The sequence below is a fragment of the Talpa europaea genome (genome assembly GCF_964194135.1).
Source record: "Talpa europaea genome assembly, chromosome: 3".
In the NCBI taxonomy this organism is placed as follows: Eukaryota; Metazoa; Chordata; class Mammalia; order Eulipotyphla; family Talpidae; genus Talpa; species Talpa europaea.
Window position 1 is genome coordinate 98,392,705 of NC_140069.1, and position 22,504 is coordinate 98,415,208.

The 22,504-nt window shown below is 38.2% G+C and overlaps 1 protein-coding gene across 4 annotated transcripts in view; it reads right to left on the reverse strand.

The window, feature by feature from the left end:
* OSBPL3 (oxysterol binding protein like 3) overlaps positions 1-22,504 on the reverse strand; it is a gene marked incomplete at both ends in the record, with an annotated part of 85,993 nt that overhangs the window by 32,155 nt on the left and 31,334 nt on the right. For 2 of the 4 annotated variants that reach the window (XM_084229915.1, XM_084229914.1), the window contains 5 exons: positions 379-629; positions 4,333-4,426; positions 5,336-5,470; positions 11,520-11,627; positions 14,998-15,128. In XM_084229915.1, the coding sequence (XP_084086041.1) occupies positions 379-629; positions 4,333-4,426; positions 5,336-5,470; positions 11,520-11,627; positions 14,998-15,128 (719 nt within the window). The remainder of the gene's footprint in view (positions 1-378; positions 630-4,332; positions 4,427-5,335; positions 5,471-11,519; positions 11,628-14,997; positions 15,129-22,504) is intronic. The other 2 variants (XM_084229917.1, XM_084229916.1) reach the window with 1 other exon arrangement.

Below are 22,504 nucleotides of genomic sequence, written 5' to 3' on the forward strand. Positions count from 1 at the left end.
AGAGAATTCACCAGAGCCAGAGCGGGGAGCAGAGCAGGCAGAAGGACCGAAGGACACTGCTGAGGGGAGCAGCGGGCGGCAGGAGAGGTCTGTGCGCCATGTGGGACCCTCCTCCGGTGGCCTGGGAGCAGCCGGGGATCGAACCGGCGCCGCAGAGGCCGCGGGCAGCTTCGCAACCCAGTGCTCAACCGCTGCGCCACCAGGGAGGCCCTGTACCCCAGTTCTTGTATGCATAAATAAATAAATCTTAAAAAAAAAAAGATTTAAGAAATACAACCACTGGGGACAAGACAAGAGCTCCAGCTCCGCAGATCTCAGCTCTGCCACCCCAATGGCCTGGCAGCTCAGGGGTACCACAGCAGGGTGGCTGATCCTCACCATCCTTTCCAGGGCGTCGGGAATCTGTGCGGCCTTGTCCAGAAGCTCACTGTACTCCAGCTCCTCACAGAGTCTCTGCAGCGTGTTCAGGGGTTCATTCAGCTCCACAGGCATGGCCACCTTAGACAGGTCCTTCCCGATGTTATTTCTTAGGATGTTCCAGAGGCTGATGTTGCTGGTGTTGGGGCCCGGGGCCGGCAAGCAGGTTCTCCTTCTGGATTTGGACTCCACGCCACTTTCAAGAATGGGCCCTAAGAGGGAAATAAGTCCAATGTCTGGAGGGTTTTTTAATTTTATTATTTAAAAAAAATCCACGAACAAAAACTTCCTAGCAAGTGCTCAATTTGGCTTTTAAACTCAGTTATCTAAAATATGGGAGGAGGGGAGCCTCCCTGGTGGCGCAAGGGGTTAAACACAGCACTGTGAAGCTATCGCAGCCTCTGCAGCCCAAGTTCGATCCCTGGCCAGGCAGGGAACAACCCACATGGCACAGCAGACCTCTCCTCTCTCACCCCCTGCTCCCCTCAGCAGTATATTTCAGTCAGTCTGCCTGTTCTGTTCCCCACTCTGTCTCTGGTGAATCCTCTCACCCTCCACATCTCTGGCCTGTACTCTAGTTCTTGTATACATAAATAAATAAATCTTTAAAAAAATAAATAAAACATGAGGGGAAGCAGAAGAAAACAAATGAACTCTAAACAGCTAAATTAACTACCAGAAATTACATGCATTAACTCTCATGGACTTTATTCATAGGGACTCCTTAAGTTTCCTACTCAAAAGCTAATGCATGTAAGACAAAACCAGAAATTAGATGTCTATGTATATAGCAGGTTTATACTTTCAAACTCTTTTTAAGTAAGCACTTTAAATTCTGTTAAAAACTCTTAAATTCTTTTTAAAAATCACTTCAAATTCTGATAAAGCCAATTGTGTTTATTACAGGGAATTTATAAGGAAATAGAAGTCATCTATTATCTCACTACCCAGAAATAGCAGTCATTTATATTTTGGAGAGCTTTCAGTTAGTGTTTTCTCCAACTATATCCAGTTCATACTGCATGCATTGTTTTATGTTCTGCTTATTTAGTTAACATTAAATATTTTCTATGCTATTAAAAATTCTACTGAAACATCATTTTAATGAATAAGAAAGTCTATGCTCTGGATATGCTATAATTTGCTTACTTATTTATCTACTGTTGGCTTAGAAGTTTTAAAAAACTTCCTAGAAAGTACTCAATTTTATTTTTAAAGTCAATTATCTAACATTTGAGGGAAAGTAGGCAGAATTTTTAGATTTGTTCACTGTCTTGCTGTGTAACAAAAACAGGGAATATTCGTATTCTTAGATATTTGACTACTCTATATAACCTTATTTTAGGTTATATAGAGGTGGGATTTCTAAGTCTTCTTGGCTTTTGATTCATAGAATCAGATGTTTCTTCAAAAAGGCTGTATCAGATTCCCACTTCTCAGCAGCATACATGAGTGTTCATCTCTGAGGTGTTTCCTCATTTTGAATTTCTGGTAAATTAGGTAGACAGTTCTATCTTCTTGTTCTGACTTACATTAAAAAAAATCCTACTGTAGTCTGGAATGCTTTCAGGGACATTTCTTCTTTTCCATATTGTCTGCTTTCTTACTTGTATATTAAGACTATACTCTTCTGATTTTATTTTTGTTTCACAGTTTAATCATTATTTGGCATTTACCTTTAAATGTGTTGTATGAGGTTTTGTGATGAATGAAACATCTATATTTATGGAGTTTAACCCTATCAATTTTTCCTTTGTGACCATTTCCATTCCTCATGCTCTGAAATTCCTTTCCCATCCTTACTAAGTCTATTTTTCAAATTAAATCTTTGTACTACACCAACATGGGAGTAAGTGGTGTTTTGTTTGGCTATATTTATTAAATTTAAATACTTAACATTTACTCTGAATAAAGAGATCATACTTTGTAGTCTCATATTAATCTAGCAGCCAATTAATTTTTGAATTTCTTAATTTTACTCAATATGGAAAGTATATGACTTACACAAGTAAATAGCTACAAATGATAGTAGGTTTTAAAAACAATGTTTTATGTAGTCACAAAGTATTTTTATTACACTAATCTAAATCTTGAAAAAAATTACTACTACTACTACTAATGGTTCATATATAACCAACTTTTACTCTATGGCAGACAGTTTCCTAAGCCTTTTATTTATAATATCTTACCTATTCTTCATAACAACCTCTTGAGATAAACAGTATTACTAGAAGAAATTCATAGGAACCACTCTAAATACCTGGTATTTACTAGGATCTCAGAGAAATTCCAGTGTAATCATTTGTCAAAACCTGACTCAACCCTATTTCCTTCTGTAGGCAAAACTGTGTCATAAGATACAAAGGTTATTTTTACATCTATTCAGCAGAGTAGTAATGTTTAGAAATCTAATCTTCCATAAAGACAGTTAAAGGCAAGACACATGTTTTTGCTTTCAAATACTGCCAAAGAAGAAAACTGTGGGTGGGGCCCACAGTTTGTTCAAGCTAAAGCAATGTTGGTCAACATTCTAATATAAATGGCTATGGAATAAGAGAGAAGCAGTTTTAATCTCATATGCTTTTTCTGGTTGGTGTTACATTCTGGGACAAGTTATCTGCTTCCATCTTAACCTTTGACCCCTTTACTCCTGAGTGCCCTGGACTTCCTCCCTAAGAAGGAGGATTTGCATGTTTGTGAGTCTTCCTCACCTACAGTGGGAGTTTTTATAGTGTGCACTGTTTGCCAAGGAAATAAGTGGTATTTCTTCAAATTTTCTTCCAATTTACCTCCTTGTTTTTCTAGAAAAGCAGGTAGCACATAGACTTACTCCTGCATCATTGGTCTTCTCTTTTGAACTATTAGTTCTCAGACTTTACCACCAAAAAATTCATGTCTCCAGAATCATTTCAAATAAGATATGGGACACAACGAGCTGCTGACTTCCAGCAGGGGTGATGCTACAAGGATGTTCTTGCAGAGGGCAGTAAAATTACCTGCCCTGTGGTAAGTAAAATTGTGTGGTCCCCAAAGTCGGCTGGCAGCATTCAGATAACAACCCATCATATTTTACATATGCTTACTGAGCTGAGAAGCACAGAAATACCTAAAAGAACTGTCATGGTGCTTGGCCTCTGTGTAGACAGGAAAACAGGTGGTGCTCTGGGATCTGATGCATGGTACAGACAAACCAGAGAACCCAAGGCTCTAAATTCCAGGGCTGGGGGTACTTCATGCTCCAGAACCCATGCAGAGAAAATGGGTAGAATTTTCTAAAGAGCACCTACCCAGACAGACTTCAGGCTGCCCAACTAAATCAGAGCTATCTGGGGATAGCCAGAAACTCCAGGCACCCCATGGTTCACACGAACACTTCCTGGGTATCATTTTTACTCCTGGGATCAACCATCAATAAAGGGACATCTTAGGCTACTTTAAGCCCCACCCCTCCCTTGATAGAAGCTAGCAGTGTGCTGATTTCCAATGTGTTCTCTTGAAGAACCTGAAGTTAAATTACCACTTAAAGCAAATCTTTTATTAGAGATAAGCCCTAAAGAATTTCTAAATGAAAGCCACTAATTACTTAAAGGCAAAAAGCTATATTCTAATACTTTTGCAGAATATTTGCCCATTTAAGGAATATTTGTTTCATTAATTGTTGACTTTTATATGATAATTGGTATACCTTCATTTTATAAAAATAGAAATTTGTACCAGCAGAAAAATCTATTGCAATGACGACAGTTTTCACACGTGTGTTCTCTCTCCTCTCCTAGATTACAAATCATTGAGGCTAGGAACCATGACTTAATTTTCTTATAAGTACTTGTTACAGTCTCTGTATTCTCTGTATAGATGCATATTTGTAATCTGTGATGATCTAAACATTCAGAGATCCAGTAACTTAAATCTTACCCAAAGTCTGTCTCTCATTATCTAAATCATTACTAAGGTTGTCTAAGGAAAGGTTATCACTTATGTCGCTGACATATGAATCGTCTTCTGAAATCTATAGGAAAGAAGAAAAAAGAGTTACAAGAATAAATAAGTCAGATTTTCCCAAAATCTTTACTCCAAACGATCAAACATTTTGAATCTCACATTACAAAATATGGACATAATTTTGGATGCTGTTTTTATAGCAGTGCACACACCATTCTGCCTAGGTGTTCACAGCAAACACCTGTTAGTGAAGTTCTTATACTTTCTTGACTTGTTCTCACAAGGAAAACAAAGTAAACTCAAGATTGTAGTTCTCACAAAAATCCATAATAACACAGACTGCCTTTTCAGAATTTGTGAGTGCTTTCATAGAATATGCTAAAATTTGTCTTTTAGCTAATTGTGAAAAAAGAACCTTCTATAGAAATTACTAGACAAACAGGATTATCAGTAAGAGTACTTCTGTATCAAAAGGGTCAAATCATGAACACACAAACAGCAATGCCAACTATGATACTTGCTTATTAAGGAAAGCATGATTTTTATGCATCTATTTAAAATATTACTACAATATGTTATAAATTAATTTTTGTAATACCGGTCATATTTCAATAGTTATATGTTGTAAATTTACACAGGCCAAATGCAATGACTAAACAAATACACAAGATGCTAATTCCTAGTCCTGTAGTAGAAATATTTCATTAACGTCAAAATTATTAACCTGTAATTGAAAAAGGTAGAACAAATCAAGTTAGCAGGAAAAAAGGAAACAGCACTTTCTACTTTTGCAGCCCTTTCCCCAATGAAATCATGCATCCTTTCTTCTTCTGGGGGTATGAATCATAGGAAGATCCTCACAATGTAGTGGTAGAAAGGAGTCATTGAGTTTCGTCTTTCTAAATATAGGTATTTACAAAATGGGTAAAGCAACAAAAGATATTTTGGGGCATCTAACTGAAAACAGTGTTCAGACCTCATTTTCTGAAGAGCTTGGCGATAACAGAACTTCCTGTGCATCAAAGAACTCCGACAGGGAATCAGTAATGGACAGTCTACTTTCATTGGAAAGCTGATGGACCAGAGCTCGATTGTCCTCTCCGGAGTTTTCCTATTTGAAACACAAAAGCAAAAAATGCATATAATTAGAAACAATCTCAAAAGAAGCAAAATAAACAACTGATTTCATTGCACGATGCATAAGGTCACAAGCCCATGCAAACAAGCAGCTTAAAGCAGCAGTCAGCTCCAAAGTTGATGAGAAGCAAGGCTCACACAAAACACAATGAAAAATGTAGGTATCCCCCGTGCAGGCACCTCACTTACAGGCACTACCATTGCTTAATAAGCACATCAACAAATCTCAAAGGAAAAAACGCTGTTCGGGTCAGTCTTGGTTCCATTAAGAGGGGATAATCCAACACTCTGAATTCTATGCTCATCCTCTGCTGCAGGATGATTCTTTCATCCTAAAATTTCCTTTGCATTTTACTAAATGCATAACCTTGCTGGTTCAAAGAAACATAGCTTTCATTTGCACTTATGCTCACAAAGTCCAGTAGATTGCTTTTGATGCATCTTTGAAAAATGCCTAAACAGTGTACTTTGGTTCAGAAGTGCCCCTGGTGGCAGATTATTCATTACTCATGGATGAATGAGATAAACCAGCTCTTTGCCCATCTCTCTTCTCTCACAGTGACTCTGTTGAGGGAAGGAAATCCCCCAATCCCTTTTATAAGCCTCTATACAAATAACATAATAGAATATCATGATTTTCTCATTTGGAATGGCCGCTATTTCCCACTTCAACAGGTCTCAAGTTTTCCTCTGGGAAGGACCTAAATACCTGGGAATGTGCTTTCTATTCAATTTGCAAGTGAAAATTCAAGTCAACTCAACAAATTAAGCAACTGCTTCATGTTGGTGTTGGAGGGATATAACAATGAACAAGTAAGGTTTCTGGCCTGAATAAGTGGTGCGGGGAATGCACCCAACACACGAGACCGAGAGCATGTAAGTGATGGAATGCTCTAGAAGCAGAGAGGAAGGAGAGATTGATTCTGTTAGGGGGGTCTGGCTTAGGAGGTCTTCACAGAAGAGGTGACATCTGAACTTGGGGAATGATGACGGAATAAGAATAGCCCCCATTTCTCAGGGGGCTGATAAGAGAGCTACTCCTAGATGTCATTTTCCCAGGCTGTGGAAAGTTCTTTACAGTAAATGAGTCCCAGAATAATTTGGGGAAACCAAAGTGAAAGCAGATTATGTCTCTTCTAGAAGTTTTACAAGTATAACACAGAACTCCTCAGTCTCATAAACAAATTATACCATGGTGGGGGTGCTATACAGGAAGGCCACAGTGGATTTCCATAGTTAGTAAAGGGCAAGCAGTCCCTTTATGAAATGTTTCCTTCAGGAACATATTTAAATGTGTATCCCTTCCTCTTGGGTTCTTCCCAAGTAAGACAGGGGACCACAGCATTCAGTGAAAGATCCTGCCCATTTTGATATTCAAGCAGCCTTCAGAAAAGCAGCCTTCCTCTCCACTTTAGAATCTATAAAAAAATTATCTTAGCTGTCTCCTTCAAGGGAAGAGTATCTCTCCTCCAAAGTGGAGATGGTGTCATAAATAACCAAGCTCCTTTAGTCCTCACTGGAACAATGGACTGGTCCTGTGTCTTAGGAGCACCAGCCACTGTGACTCTAATGATTTATTTACTTGTTCTAATCATTAATTTATTACCAGTCACTCCTGCTCGCTATCTTCTCGTACTACACTGATGGATTAGAAGGACTTCTTGGCTGATCAGCACTGAAAATAATACCTGTCCCCCTGCTTTTTCTGGGGTTTCACTCCCTCAGTTACTTCCAGTTAGTACCTGCTGAAACTCAGCAGGGCTTCAGGGACCCAAGCAGAGTGTGTGCACGATATAGGATGCATGTACTGGACACACTAACCTGCCCAGTTCAAATCGATGATTCCCCTCAAGTTAGTAAGGCATGAGAAGTTGGTAGTTTACTTTTTGCATTACAAAAAAGATAAATAAACATAGAAAAGGGAGAGTAAGGAATACTCAAAATCCTATTACACTATCACAACCACTCTAAGCATTTTGATACATTTCTCTCCAATCCTTTTTATGCATATAGCTCTGTTTTGTTTGAAATAACTGTATAAATGACTATATATAACATATAAAATTTCATGACTTCCCCCAAACAACATTGCACCGTTACCATTTTTTTTCAAAATTAACATTTGTTCTGATGATAAAAGGAATGTGTTCAAAATAGAAAATATAAAAACATGTAAATAAAAAATATCACTTAGTCTCATTACTCAGATATGACCTTTATTAACCCATTAGTATATACTTTTCATATGAAAATATTTGTGTGTGTGTGTGTGTGTGTGTGTATATATTTGATAAATTTGAAAAGCTGGGATCACACTGTACTTAGTTTATATCTAGTCTGCTACAATCACTTAACATTATCTTGTGAACATTTCCCCAGACTGTTAAAAGTTCTTTGAGACAAATAATTTTGTGTCACAGAGTAACCATCACAGCTATTATTGCAAATTAAGAGTGTTTCCAAATTCATGATGTTGGTAAACAAGTTTGCAAACATTTTTTTGCTTTATATCATTATTTCTTAGAATCAGTTCTTAGAAGTAGAATTATTAAAAATATTTAAGGAAAAATATCTCTTAATTACAAGGAAAAGAATCTGTTTTCTTGTATCCTTAATGGCACTGCATACTATAATTTAGAAATTTTTGCACTAATCTAATTGTTTCAATTTGCATTTTTAAGGTAGGAGTTAGGTTGAAGAATTTTTCCTGTTAAGAAAACTAGGTGTAGAGAAATTAATATTAGGAAGCAAGATAAAAGGACATGGGTTCTCCCTCTGCATTTCTTTGTGAATTTTTAATTATTACAAATAAAAGTTAAAAAATCTGATTTGGGGTTTTTTAATGATTTTTTTTGTATTTATTTGTTGAAATAAGTTTCTTGATATTACTTATGATTTATGTATATATTAAAGACATTATCATTATCCTCATCTGCCACCTGCATTGCAAATATTTTTCCTAGTCTAATATCTGCCTTCTTATTTTACACACACACCATTTTTTTCCTAAAAAAAAATGAATAGTCACATCTAGTAAAAATTTCTTTTGTAATTTTTTCTCTTGCGTCCAAATTTAGGACATCCTCCTGACTCAGTTGTTCAGTAACTATTTAAATCAACATGTTTCAATTTGAATTTTTAAATTGAATTCACTAACAATCCATGTTAATGTGCAATAACTGCTTTCCAAATTGCTTTTGAGGTGTGCTACCCTAATTTATTGATTAATCCATTTTTCCCTATTCAGTTTTGGGCCTCTATTATTATTTATCTACTTCTTTTATATATAAAATTGCACTTATGCCTGATACAGTTATTCTGTACCATTTTTACACAACCATCACTGTATTTTCATTACTGGAGTTATACCATGGGTTTTATTTTCTGGCCAGACATATCTCCCCTCACTCTATAGCAGTGTGATTTTGTTGAGAAAATAACTGCTTTGGATTCATTAGATGTGGACGTAAATCTCAGGTCTACCTCTTACTAGCTGTGTGGCCTGAGGGAAGTTATTTAACCCCCTGGGCTTTGGTTTCCTTGTCTATAAAATGAAACTGCTATCACCTATCTTAATAGTAGTGTTTAGGATTTGTGAGACAATGCATTCAAATGCATATGGAATATTGCAAACAGGTAGGCAATTAAAAGAATCTTTAAGTTTCCTTCTCCTTCAGACTTTTCTTTAGAAGATTTCACCCATTTGGTCTTTTCAATGGACTTTAGATTCAGTAGGATGTTATCCCCAAAGTCATTAGCCTTTCATTTGGAACCTAAAATAATGTCAAATAATCGAAGAATTTATAACCTGATAATATTAAATGCTCACATTCAGGCATATAAAAGGAGGATAGGATGTGGGAGTGATTTCTCATAGGAGAGGCGGGACTTTGGAATCTAAGTCATTGGGTGCAGTTCCAATCTGTGTGGCAGAACATGAACCACATGAGAAGTCCCAAGACAGAACCCCTGGGCTGGCCCCACTGTGGGCATGCCTCTGCTGACAGTGAGGTGCCTGTGCGCTACCTAAAATACACTGGAGTAGAGTTTTCAGGCTCTGGGTCAGCCATTTCCACTTATTCTCTTATTTCCTGAATGCAACAATAGCTTTCCCCAATCTGTCAAAGTTAGCTCGAGTCACTCAGGGACATGACATGTGGGTTAAAGACAAAGAAAACGCTGAATGGGGAAATAGATAAATAAGACAATGGCTCCATCAATTCAAGACTCCAAAGACTGTTTTGGAAGGTGTGAGCTTGAGGGATGTCATCACTCCTGCTCAAGGACAATTTATAGCGCCTAAGCAGCCAGGTATACAGTTTGTGAGATCAATTTAAAAACATGGTTTTTGAAAGACTTGTGATTTTGGTTTCTTTTTCAAAACTCAAACAGTATCAAGTAATCACACTAAGCATAAATTCATAAATGCATAAATGAAGAGTCAACCATTCATTTCTCTATTTACCAACGAAATTGTTAAATAGATGTAGTTAGGAGAAAATACTATTTGAAAGGCAAGTATTGTCTAGAAATAGACACGATACCCCATACAATGCCGGGGCATTTGGCAGCAAACAACCCTCAGGCCTGTCACAGTGACTGGGCCCTGCTTTAACAACTGTGCAAATTCAACACAGAGCTGGAAGCCTGCCAGAGAGCACATTTCTGGGCCCTAGGCAAAAATGAAGGCATCACAAAGTTTAGGTGTTTAATCCTTAGGTGACCAGTTTAAAGTCTGGGATAAACTGACTAACAAACTCTCCTTGGGATGGTGAACGTGTAGAGGAATATTATCATCAACCTCTGACATATTTCTCAGATGTAATAAGAAATCCAGGAGCCTCTACAGAGCAGGGATAATGCCCCATCCAAAGAGAGGGTTCCTGCAGCATTGGCATGGACTGCGCATCAAATGGAGGTAATGCCAGGCCTCAAGGTGTGTGTGCTGACTGGAGACCGAGGCAGACAAGACAGCTTCCTGGGAGTGAAGCTACTGTGTGAGGGTTTTGTTTCTTTGAGAACAGGAAAAGGAGGAAGATGGATTAAGATTACACTTTAGAAACCCCTTTAAAAAATTTACACCCCCACACACATATCTTGTATATCACCGTGGTTATTTTTTATCTTACATGAACTCAACACAATATAGTCATTAATGAAGGTTTCGGCATGTCTGAGGCAAAGAATTAAATATAAGAGGTAGCTAAAAACCATTTTTAACCATTATGCTTTTCATCTATTTTTTTAAGTAGTCACTTGCATGCTGCTAAAATTTCTCACAGAATATTTTGGATAAACCTCCTAAGTCTTGGCTAAAAAAACATTTTAATTCACCTAGATACTTCAATTGTAATAAATTTTCTATGTCCATAAAACATCGGTGTTGCAAACCAACGTTACCTCAATGAAAGCAATACAATTAAAAAAATAAAATAATGATTTAAAAAAAGAATTAGGGCCAAAAAAATTTGCATCCTGGGGTGGGGAGCAGAGGGAGGAGGTGGCACAATGGACTGTGGTGTCTTGATGGTGGGTGTGGAATGGCAGCATACATCTCCACCTCTATATCACATACAGAGGTGTAAACCAATGTTACCTCAATAAAAATAATATAATTTAAAACAAACCAAAGAAAAAATCATAGGAAAAGAGAAAGGAGCAGCTCTGGTTGGGGGTGGTGGGGAATGGGGTAGTGGTTCGATAAAGTTACGGGAGAAAATGTGTTTCTCTCCACAGTTCCTATTTCATAAAACCTAATGAAAAGGGGGATACTTAGGAGAGTAATAGGGGCAAAGAACTACAAAGGGAAGAGTTTTGGGGGAGTATAAAGGGGAAAGCAGTTTAAAATGCAATTAGCAGCACATGCTCAAGAAAGCCTGGGGAACCAGGATGCCTGTGCCTGCAGCAGCCCTGGGAGGCAGGTGGAGAGGTGAGCACCACTCATGAGGGGGAGGTGGGAGACAGAGAGCATCACGCAGGGGTGGCGGTCGCAGAGACATTACCAGACAAGAAGCCTTACCCACCTCTGCCAGACTGTCACCCGAATTGGCAGCAGCGGGGGGGTCGAGGAGCAGAGACTCAGCATGGATTCTGCGTAAGCGTTCTTTAAGATCTGTGTTTTGTGCTAAGGCCTGGAACATGTTAAAAATAGTGGGGCTACGTTAATAAAAGGATGTTTCAGAAAAGCACAGCAGAGGGCCCAAGGTGATAGAGTCCAGATGGGGCACTTCCTGGACCTTTTCCTTGAATGCTATCCAGGAGGCCAGCTCTGAGATGTCTGGGAGATAAAAAATATTAAACCTAGAAACAGTGACCTTTCTCTAATCTCATTTCCAGAGATGGAAGGAGGGGTTGGTAGGGCTTTCCTTTTGGTGGAGGAGGAAATCACAAGCACCTTCAGTTCTTATAATGACTATGTTTCAGGGCATCTTCCTGCCCAGCTGTCTTAGTCTCTTCGGCCAGCCAGCCCCCTAAGCTCCCCCCAGCTTCTCTCATATTTAAAAAAGAGGCTGCTCCTGCCCCTCATGATTGGACATATTTTATTGTCATTTAATTACCACTCCAGTTGCACTGGATCTTGGGAAGTGTGCTGGGAAGTAGGATTTTGTGAAAAATGTTTTATTATTTTCCAATATGGTGTTGATTTTTTTTTCATTCTTTATTCATTTATTCTTCTCCATTCAATGAGATATCATTAAAAACAATCTCACTTACCTGGAAAAGGGCTAAGGACCATGGCCCTGGGAATGGGTGAGATGGGAGCATGTGTGAACCCATCCCTGACCTCCTTCATGTCTCCGTAGGGAAGTCTGATTCCCTATGCCAGTTGCCCCACCAGGAGGGAACTAGCTCGAGGCTAAAGGAAGTTCCTTCCTTTAGGCTGACATCCAGTGAGCTTCCTGACCTGTCTTTGGAAAGTGACAAGTTCATCTGATTGTGCTCCCCCCACCTCCCCGCCACTCACCCACAATCAGCTCCCCAGATGCTTGCACATACATCTGTCTGTCTGTCTTCCCGACTCCCTTCCAAGAAGCTCAGAACCTTTCCCATCCACCAGGCCCACAGGGTCTACCTATGAGAGCACAGAAGGGTACTCGCACTGTATGACCACTGCCTCAAAACAAAACAAGGATTTTGGCTTTATTCTTCACTACTTGTGGATGGATTCAATTATCTGGAAATTATTGTGGATCATATATGAAACAGAAAAGTAGTGTTTTTTTCATACAGCTGCATTTAACAATCTCTATGGGTACTTTATTCTAGCCAATATGTCGCTGGCCTTTCATCTAAGTGGGTGGGATCTTAGTATGGTCTAAAATATGTGTCACTTTGATAGCTTCTCTTTTAAGCCACAACAGAAGAAAGAAAAATACCAAGATTGCACACAGACCACAAAAATATCCAATCTCATTGCTCAGAGATGACTCTAACATTTCATTGAAGAAAAAAAAAAAAAAACAAGTCTTGAATCTAATCAAGAATGCAAGCCATAAAGGAACATTCAGTTTCATCTTAAGTTCCCAAAATCCTGAACAATATTAGCTCCTGAAGGGGAACAACTTCAGGTGCCACAACAAAATAGGTCTCATTGGTCTCCAGGAAAGAGATTGGTAAGTAGAGACCACACCCATGGGAGGCAGCTAGAGGAAAGAAAAACCATAGTTACAGGGACTTGGGCAGCCTATCAGAGGCTCCTTCTAAATGCACTAAAAGTCAACCTGTTGGGAACAATAAGCAAGCTTTACATCACTAAAAAATAAACTTAAAAAAAAAAAAACACCTTGGGTCTCTTAAACCATAGTAGCAGCACCCATCCAGGTGACAGCTATTCATGAGGGTCCCAAAGGGAGAGCTAATATCTCTAAAAGAGCAAGAAGCTAAGAGCTCTGCCCAGAGCTCCTCCAGGAAGATGACATTAAAACCTTTATACATGGAAAAAGTAGACATTATTTTCTTCTTTCAAAGACAGCATCCTGGAATGCTCAACTGAGAGAATGTTCTTCAAGAAATTTACAACAATGATATGTGCTACCGGTAATGTATTTACCATAAATATTACACAAAGAACATTACTTTGCTTCTCTCAGTCAATGACAATGAATGGAAAATATGAATGTATTTTCTTGATTTCTCAATGCCTGCCTTGGCTTCTGAAAACATGTTCCTAAAATTCTTCTCCTTTCCTGACCCTGAACAGAAAGTTCAGTATTGATTCAGATGATAATTTAAAAAGGGAACACATTCCCTCTCTCTTTTGTACAGTAGGAATTTCAAAGTAAAGCAGTACACTTATACACAGTAGGGACAAATAAGCATATTCAGTGTTCATTACCCACAAGCTCCACATCCACAGATTCAAACAACCATGCACGGAAAATGCATACCATGTACCTTGACCTACAATATTTGCTTGAGTCTATCTGAAACATGCACAGATTTTTTCCTTGTAATTATTCCCTGAACAATACCATATAATAATATTTACATATCATTTACATTATATGAGGCATGATTAATCTAAAGATGATTTAATGTACACAGGAGGATATGCAAAGTTACATGCAAATATTTTGTCATTTTATAGAAGACACTAGAGCATCCATGGATTTCGGAATCCCTGCTGATGGTAGTGGCGGGGGGTGGGGGGTTTAAACTAGTTAGTCCCCTTCAGATTCCAAAGGGTGACAGTAAGTTACTTCAAATATTCTCTGGCTTTCCAATAGGTAACATGGTGAAAAACTGACAATGTCAGTTCAAAGTAGAGTTCTATGACAATGCACTTCAACAAAGTACAAGTCTTCTGAGGAATAAATTGGAATTAATGAAAAAGAGGATCGAAAGCAACTGACAGGATGGCTTACTGGGTAACATCTGACACTAAGAAGTGATTCTTCTGTTGTTATGAAGGCACAATGATTACCTGACATTCTGTATGATATCTCTTTGTGTTCATGGAGGAGGAAGAAAGCTAAATGGTTTTTGTACTATCAAATCAAATCAAATAACATTCTTGTTGTTGAGAGTGGTAAATAGGACTGGTATTGTACAGAGAAGAGAAGAGTATGATTTAGAAATTTTACTCTACTACCTGCCATTTGAAAAGTCAATCTAAGCTTGAAGAGTCTCAGGAACAGAAATCTCCTAACTGTCATATTTTGTAAGCATTAACAAATAAATGCAAGACACACAAACACACAACAAAAGCTTTACAGAAATGGAAAAATCAAGATAAGTAGTAGAAAACCAAACTTAAAGTAACACTTAATAAAGTCCTAGCTACTAAGATTTGGAGCAGGCTTGGTATTGGAGTTGACATTAAGTAGATGTGATGAAAGGTTACAATATAATTTGGATAATGTGTTTGGTTTTCTCATGCATTTTCAATACAACCATAAGAATCATGAATTTTCAACACAACCAGGAAGGTGGAAAATATAAAAAATGTATGAACCTGGACACACTGCCGGGTATTTCAGTGACACAGACATGTTAACTTACAGATGACAGGGCATGCTTCAGACCGATGACCTGGGCAGAAGGGGAGGAGGAGACATCCTGTTCCATCAGCTGCTTCAGTTTTTCTCTCTCCGTTGATATGGTATTAAAAGCTGACCTTAAAGTTAAGTAAACTATAAAGATATAATCATTACAAAAAAAGGAATAAAGAAAGAGTCATAATTAAAAAGATACAGAGAGATTTTCTGATACAAGAACTTAGAAAATTAACAGTCTTGAATATTTTGAGTATAGCAAATATAGACTCCAAAATAGCTTTCAAAGCACATGTAAGTGAACAACACCAAGAGTAAACTTTGATGGAAACTCTGGATTCTGGGTGACAATGTGTTGATGGAGGGTCACTGATAACAGATATCCCACTCTAGTGGGATGCTGATAGTGGGGGGTGCTGAGTGTGTGTATTTGGGTGGGGAGGGAGGTAAATGGTAACTGTATTTTTTCTATTCAGTTTTGCTATGAAGCTAAAACTGTTCTAAAATACAGTCTATTAAAAATTTTAAAAATCACATTCATCTGACAATGCTAAGGTCCTTATCAAGCACTATAAAATCCCATGATTTTATGTCTTATTAAAAAGATACGTTGACACTTGAAAAAACTGCACTTCTGGATTCTCAAGGATCAACATTTAGACTTTTTAAATCAGGCTCTTAAATATAATGTTCATTGATACAAAAATTTAACAATGGTACTCAATTTCTATGTAAGGAATTTTGGAATATCTATCTCAAATAAAACGCCATATATTCTTTGACCCACCAATTATACTTCTAGAAAATTACTCTACAGAACAACTTAAGCATATGTACTATGAAACATGTGTATGAAAATATTCAGAGAACCCTGTAATGGCAAAAGATTAGAACTATATAAATATCTGTGAGCACATTAGAAGAATTCTAAGGCCCACCAAGAGGAGAGATAAGCAACACACACACACACACACACACATACACACACACACTCATCCATGCTAGTCATGGAGCATCTCTAGAAAAAGCAGCAATAAATTGGCCTTTGGAGAAGGTAACTGTATGGCTGAGAAATGGGAATATGATGGAGACTTAATGCTTTTTTTTCACTGAATGCTCCTTTAGGATCTTTTGAGTTTTGTGTTATGTGCAACTATTACCTTTCAAAAATTACTTAATTGAAACATTTTTGTATTGAAACATTGTCAGCATTTCAAAGGGATTTTGAGCACATAAATCAAGGTCTATTTGGCAGTTATTGTCTATTGAGATTATTCATCTATAAAGAAGGAAGAAAAGAAAGGCTGGCACAGAAAAAAATGGAACAAATAGCACTAAATATCACTATTTGGCTTTGTTCATATCCCCAAAGACTGGCACTGTTTGAAATCAAAGCACACTGGTTGACAGGAGACATGGTAATGATGCAGCAGAGACTGGACAGCACTTCAACCAGGTGACAAAATGAATCACCTGTGAGAGACAGGGCTGTGTGTGCCTCTGGGTGGAACACCCTGAAAAGCACACACCTTTGTTTCCCCAGGAAACATCAGACAAACCCAAATGAGGAACATTCTCTCTTCATAAACTGGCTTATATCCTTCAAAAGTATCAATTTCATCAGAGAAAATCTGAAGAACAGTTCCCAGTGAAAGAAAACTAAGGCGGCATGACAATTAAATGCATGAATTAGATCCCATATTGCATTAAAGGACATTTGGATATGGAAGGTAGATTAGACAAAAGTGCTGCTTCAAAACTAAATTTCCTAAATTTCTTCACTAAACTATGGCGAAGCAATAGAACATCCCTATTGTTAGGACATAAGCGCTACAGTGTAGAAAAAGACGTGGTGTTTGAGTCCTCTCTTAATTGGGTCAGAAAAATAAATACACATGCATGTGTGTAGAAAGAAAGAAAAATAAATGCCACAAAAAAGGATAAAATTTGGTAAAGATATATAGGGCTTCTTTGTATTATTCTTGCAACTCATCTGTAAGTTTGAAATTATTTCAAAATAAGGCGTTACCCATGCCTCTGCCTAAAGCAGAATTTCCTGCCTGTGACCTTGGCATTCAATCCCATTGTTCCCTGTAGTAAGCAGTCAGGTACAATGAGTGCTTCACACCCTCAGGCACGAAAACATATGACCTGAAGTTTTAAAAACCACTAACACAAATGGCAAAAAAATTATCTGGTTTTGATCACATAATGTACAAGGTAACTCCTAGGGATGAGGAAACTGTCATCTAGATTATTGGCTGGATTTGCTAATCCTAAGGGGCCTGTTTGGCCACCATTTTTGTTACCTATGGTTCTGTATTCCTATACAAGGTCAAAACTACCCAGTCAATCAGTTATAGGAGCCCACCCCTGCAAGGTGCCTTTCAAATCAATCAAGAGCAGAAAGCTTGTTCATCCTGGGAAGGGTCTGCATCGTGAAGTATGGCCGGAAACACCTGAGGGGCCACTGACTGATGTATGACATGGGACCCCAGAAGCTCATCGGTGGAACACCTTGTTGATAAGATTGAAACCATGTGGAGGGGGGATCTAGGGCTTGATTTCAATTACAATAACGATTCATCAAGCAGATGAGAAGTGCCTGGGGGCAGACTCACAACCCCTGTATAGATGACAGAGCACATTTTCTAATTTCATCCCTCCCTTTTCTCTTTGTCCTCCTGCCCCTTACAACTGATGCTAGATAATTCTATGAATAAATAAGGCCAGGATCTTGCTCATCAAGCAGCATCCAGCATTATACAGCTTGCGCCACAACTCCCTTTTGTCAGTGCATTGTTGTCAATGCAACAATTGACCATGGATATCACATCTGGATATTATCTTTCCAATCTCTTTTATTATATTTTGTTTTAGAAGCACAGGAAGAAGGAAGAGACTGAGGTATACTTTTCAAATTCCATGGGATTATAATTTAGAGGTATGTTTATTCAAGAGCGGCCAATTTATTATCACAGAAACGAAATCCGAATTACTGACTTCCCTCATTTCACAGCTATGAGGATAACTGAACCTCTCTAGATGTTGTCACTTTACCTGTCTGAGGTTTTGTGTTTAGAGACAGACTTAGAGTATCTTCACAGACATGGTACAAAAAAAAAATTTGTTTATAGACTCACACATAAATTATGGTGCATCTGTCAATAGAAGACAGGGGTTATGGGCCAACAGGTATTAAAATTTCTAATAATGTTTATGGGACATGCTTAATGCTTCACTTTAAACATTCAGCTGAGCAATATAATTAGTCACAGAGTTACCAATAATTTGGGCTCCAACAGAGCCTGGATTCTTCTCAGCTCCATCATTCATTCACTACATGACCTCCGACAAATATATGATGTGCCTCAACTCCAGTGTCCTCATTTGTAAAAAGGGGTAATAATAAAAGTTGCTTTATAAGATCATTGTGGAGATTAAATAAGATAATGCAGGTAAAGCACTTCATCTAATGCATAGCATAGAATAAATAATAAATGTTTCTGCTATTATATAGTGGTGGTGATAAAAGATGCTTTAGTCTCTTGCCAGAACAATGCTTGCAAAGAACTGCATGCAGGGTAGAGGTTCTATGAACCAGGGATAGACCGGAATCTATTGAGCAGCAGGACAGCAGCCTCAGCTGGAGAGCAACAGCCAAGAAATTAATTCACGGCATCTTATGTCTGATGAGATGCCCCTCAGCAGCACAGGACACTCAGCCACTGAGTGGGTCCCAGGGGAAACAGCGCTTCGCTGTCATGTTTTTGCTTGAAATTAAATAAATGTGGCACTCAGCTGGCTGCCACTTTACTAAATCAATGCCTCTGGCTTTCAGATGGCTTGCAGTAAAGTAAGGCATTCAGAAACCAAACTAGATAACTTCTATTACAAATTTTAAAATCAGCAGAATAGACAGTACTTGATTCAAAATGTATAGCTGACAAGAGGCATTAAAAAAAGGCAGAAAGAAACTCAAAACAGTCACTCTCTCATTTTAAGGTGTCAAGAGCTTTCTAAGTCACCCAACAAAGGGGCTCAGAAGAACAGATCTCTAGACACTAAATTTTTTTAAGTGAGTGCTGAGGCTCACTGAGTGGACATTAAAGAGTTCACAGCCACATAATGATTCAGCACATGCAGATCAATGATTAGAGGCTACCAATGGGAGACCATATATATATATATTAATCATTAAAGACACAAGATCCCAAAGGTCAGGAATATTCTCTGTGACAGGAATTCTTTCTTACTAATGTCTCACATGATTCTATAGAAAAATAAAAAAAATTCAGAGAAACAGAAAGAGCCAAATTAATGTATCACAGCAATAGAAATCTGATAATAAACAAAATCACATGGAAAGTCTTAGATGCTCATGTAACAGGGTAGTCCCCAGGAAAAGGGGAGCTTCCAGGTTCCCTGCCCTACCCAAGGGAGGGTGGATCTGAGCAGGGAGAAGTAGCTGGAGAGGAGACTGGAGAAGGAAGGAAGCAGGATGGAGAGCAAGAAAGAGACCTGGAGGAGACACTAGGAGGAGAGAGACTATATGAAGAAGCAGCTCTTGCTTTTTGTCCTGGACTTGTTGGAACAGATGTGGGTGAGAGACCCGTGGGGCAGTAAACATGGCAGCTTTTATCTTGACTTTGATTTTTCTCTTTTCCTCCCAGACTCATCTGACTGTTTTTGATTCTCTTCCATGGGTTCCCGCCATAAGGTGCTTTAGACTTGAGACAGGCTTTAGGGACTTGCTTTGTGCCAATCCTTTTGGCTGGACATTTACCCATGAGGGGATGGGTAAATGTGGGTGCTTGATTTGGAAACTATATTCTCTGTCTTTTCTGTATTCTTTGTCTTTTCTGTATTGCACACTAATTGTATTAAAGTTCCTTCCATTGAAAGTCTTAGATGTTTTGTCTTGAAGAGGCAGATGGTAGAACCTATTCAGAGCGGACAGGTTTGGGGGTCCTGGGGTGCCCCTCTCCCTGCCCTGTAACACTCAGAGCATCCAGAGAGACCAAGTCCTCTCCATCTCCAACTTCCCTGCCAAGTGGTCCTTGGGCCCGTGCTTCTCTGAACAGTCACTGTTTCCTAAAGCAGTCCACTGTCTTTAAGTCTTCTAGGGGTCCTTCCTGTTCCTAAGTCAACATTTGTCTCTGTGTCTCCTCATCACCAAACAGGACTACTTCTCCTGCCATGGAGTGTTCAAATATTAGAAGGTATTTATGGCATTGTTGATTACTCATCTCTTTCCCAGACTGTCTTTGACCATTTTTTAGACCTCCTATTTAGAGAGTGACACACAGGTTGAAATGCCCTAAGCATCATACAGTTGACTTTTTAAAACTGAAGGGACACTGCATTGTTACATTATTTAAGTTTCAGGTGTGCATCATCTAAACTCAAGATCCTACAGTTGACCCTTGGCAATCCCTACCTTTGCCGTTTCTAAAGGTGTCCACGCCACTCCTTCACTGAGTTAGGTGGTGACAGCACAGCTAGCATGTTTAGAGGGTGAAAGCTGGCCCTGAAGGATGCCTATGCTTTTAATTTACCTGGGCTCTGCTTTTTAATATGTGCCTTCTCTAGCAGTTTTTTAGCATCAGAAAGAATACAATCTTGAGGAAGATAATAATGAATATCGGAGACACAGGCTCTACAGAAGCAACGTGGTAGAAGGGAAAGAACTTTTGTTTTAAAGCAATGTGAGCCAATATCCTACCTTTAGCACTTAAAGCTGCCATTTAGATCTTGGACAAATTCTTAGTTTCCACATCTGCATGTGTGAATAATGCCCATATCTCAAGAGTGCTTTAAGGAAACAGTGAGAAAACATGCTATTGAATAGCACCTAACCCACAGCAGGATTTCTTTTTCTTTTTCTCTTTTTAGTGAAAACCACATTTTGTGAATTTTCTTTAAAATGTTAACATACTTAAAATATCTAGGATGATCTGATCCTCTGTAATTTGCTTTCTCTAATTTTCAAAACTCACAGGATGAAGTTCTAAAATACTTCCAACCCATCGTCTATCCAAATGTCTCTTTTATTTAGTTACATTAGATAATTTGTACTAGGTAATTCACTTAAATTGTTCTACTGATGTATTGATAATCTGCGTAAGTACAATGGCTCAGCAGATATTATGCTGAATTCTAAATTATGTTTGAGAAATAATGTTCTGGCTTTTCAAAAGTCATATATACCATTTAGCTTTTAAGTGATGTCATCGTGACATACTTTGCTTTTTATTCAGTGCTGCCATCAGCTCAAAACAGTTCAGAACATGACCACTCAACAATTAAAGCCCAACACAGGAAAAGAATTCAGGAACAAAAGAATACTAAATAATGAAATATTGTTAAATGTTGTTTTACTCCTAACTTTCACATTTCTAAATGTGAATTTCTCTCGCCAAAAATACCTTCTGGAGATCAGGAGAAGTATCCATAAAACCTCATTTATTTCCATCCATGTTAGAACATAAATATCCATTTCCATTTAGAGACCCTGATTTTGATCCTGTGCTGTCAAAGCACATCAAAGCTCCCCACCATATTCAGTCATTTTTATATCTGCTACCAACAGAACATCCTCTCATAGGGCCTTCTTTTAACAATCTCAACAATGTAAATTATTCTTTCAGTCCAATATAAATTATTTCTTTCATGAGAGAACTACATCTTTCATGAAAGATAATTACAGAATTTGTGGGCGAAGGGAGTCAGAACTACTTTAGGAAACTTCACAGATGAGGCAACTGAGCCCAAAGAGGTTAGCCATGAGATCACAACTCCACAGTCAGTAACGGGTGCCTAGAACTTCTGGCTTGGCTTCTGCTAAGTCTTCTGCTGTCAATGTTTTCTAAAGTATATTTTTCAAGAACTTTAATTCCAGGGTGTTAACAGCTGTTAGAGAAGAAGGGGGAGCAAGTTTCCCAAACAGCATGAACATCAAGGAGTTAAACAAACCTAACGATTCCTGGCTGCAGGACTTTTTAGGGCCTTTGATATTTACTGTTTTTTCCCACGTAAATCCAAAGAGGGCCACAGTAAGCAGCGTTTCCGAACATTTTTTATCATGAAATTATTTTCATTTTTTAAAGCATTTTATGAGTAGTGTGTTCCATGATATACATTTTGGGAAATGTAAAAGCTAATATATACAATGAAAATTACTTACAACTTTCATGTTTCAGTACATTTCTTTTTAGCTTATATGTGTGTCAATATACAAACAAGTTCAGACACATAAACAAGTTTGAGAATGAGTCCAATAATACATCAAAAAGTGAACTTTACAGTCTATAGTCAAATGCTCTACCCCTGAGCTATACCCCCTTACAGTCTATAATATATAACAAGGACGTTAAATTTAGGACAGGTATTTATTGGTTGCCTGCCATTTGATCTAAGTTCTATAAAACAGAAAGCATTGAGATGCATTTAACAAGTTGAAGAAAAAGTAGGTAGTATAGACTAAGTTACAGCATCAGTGGAATTCTGCCTAT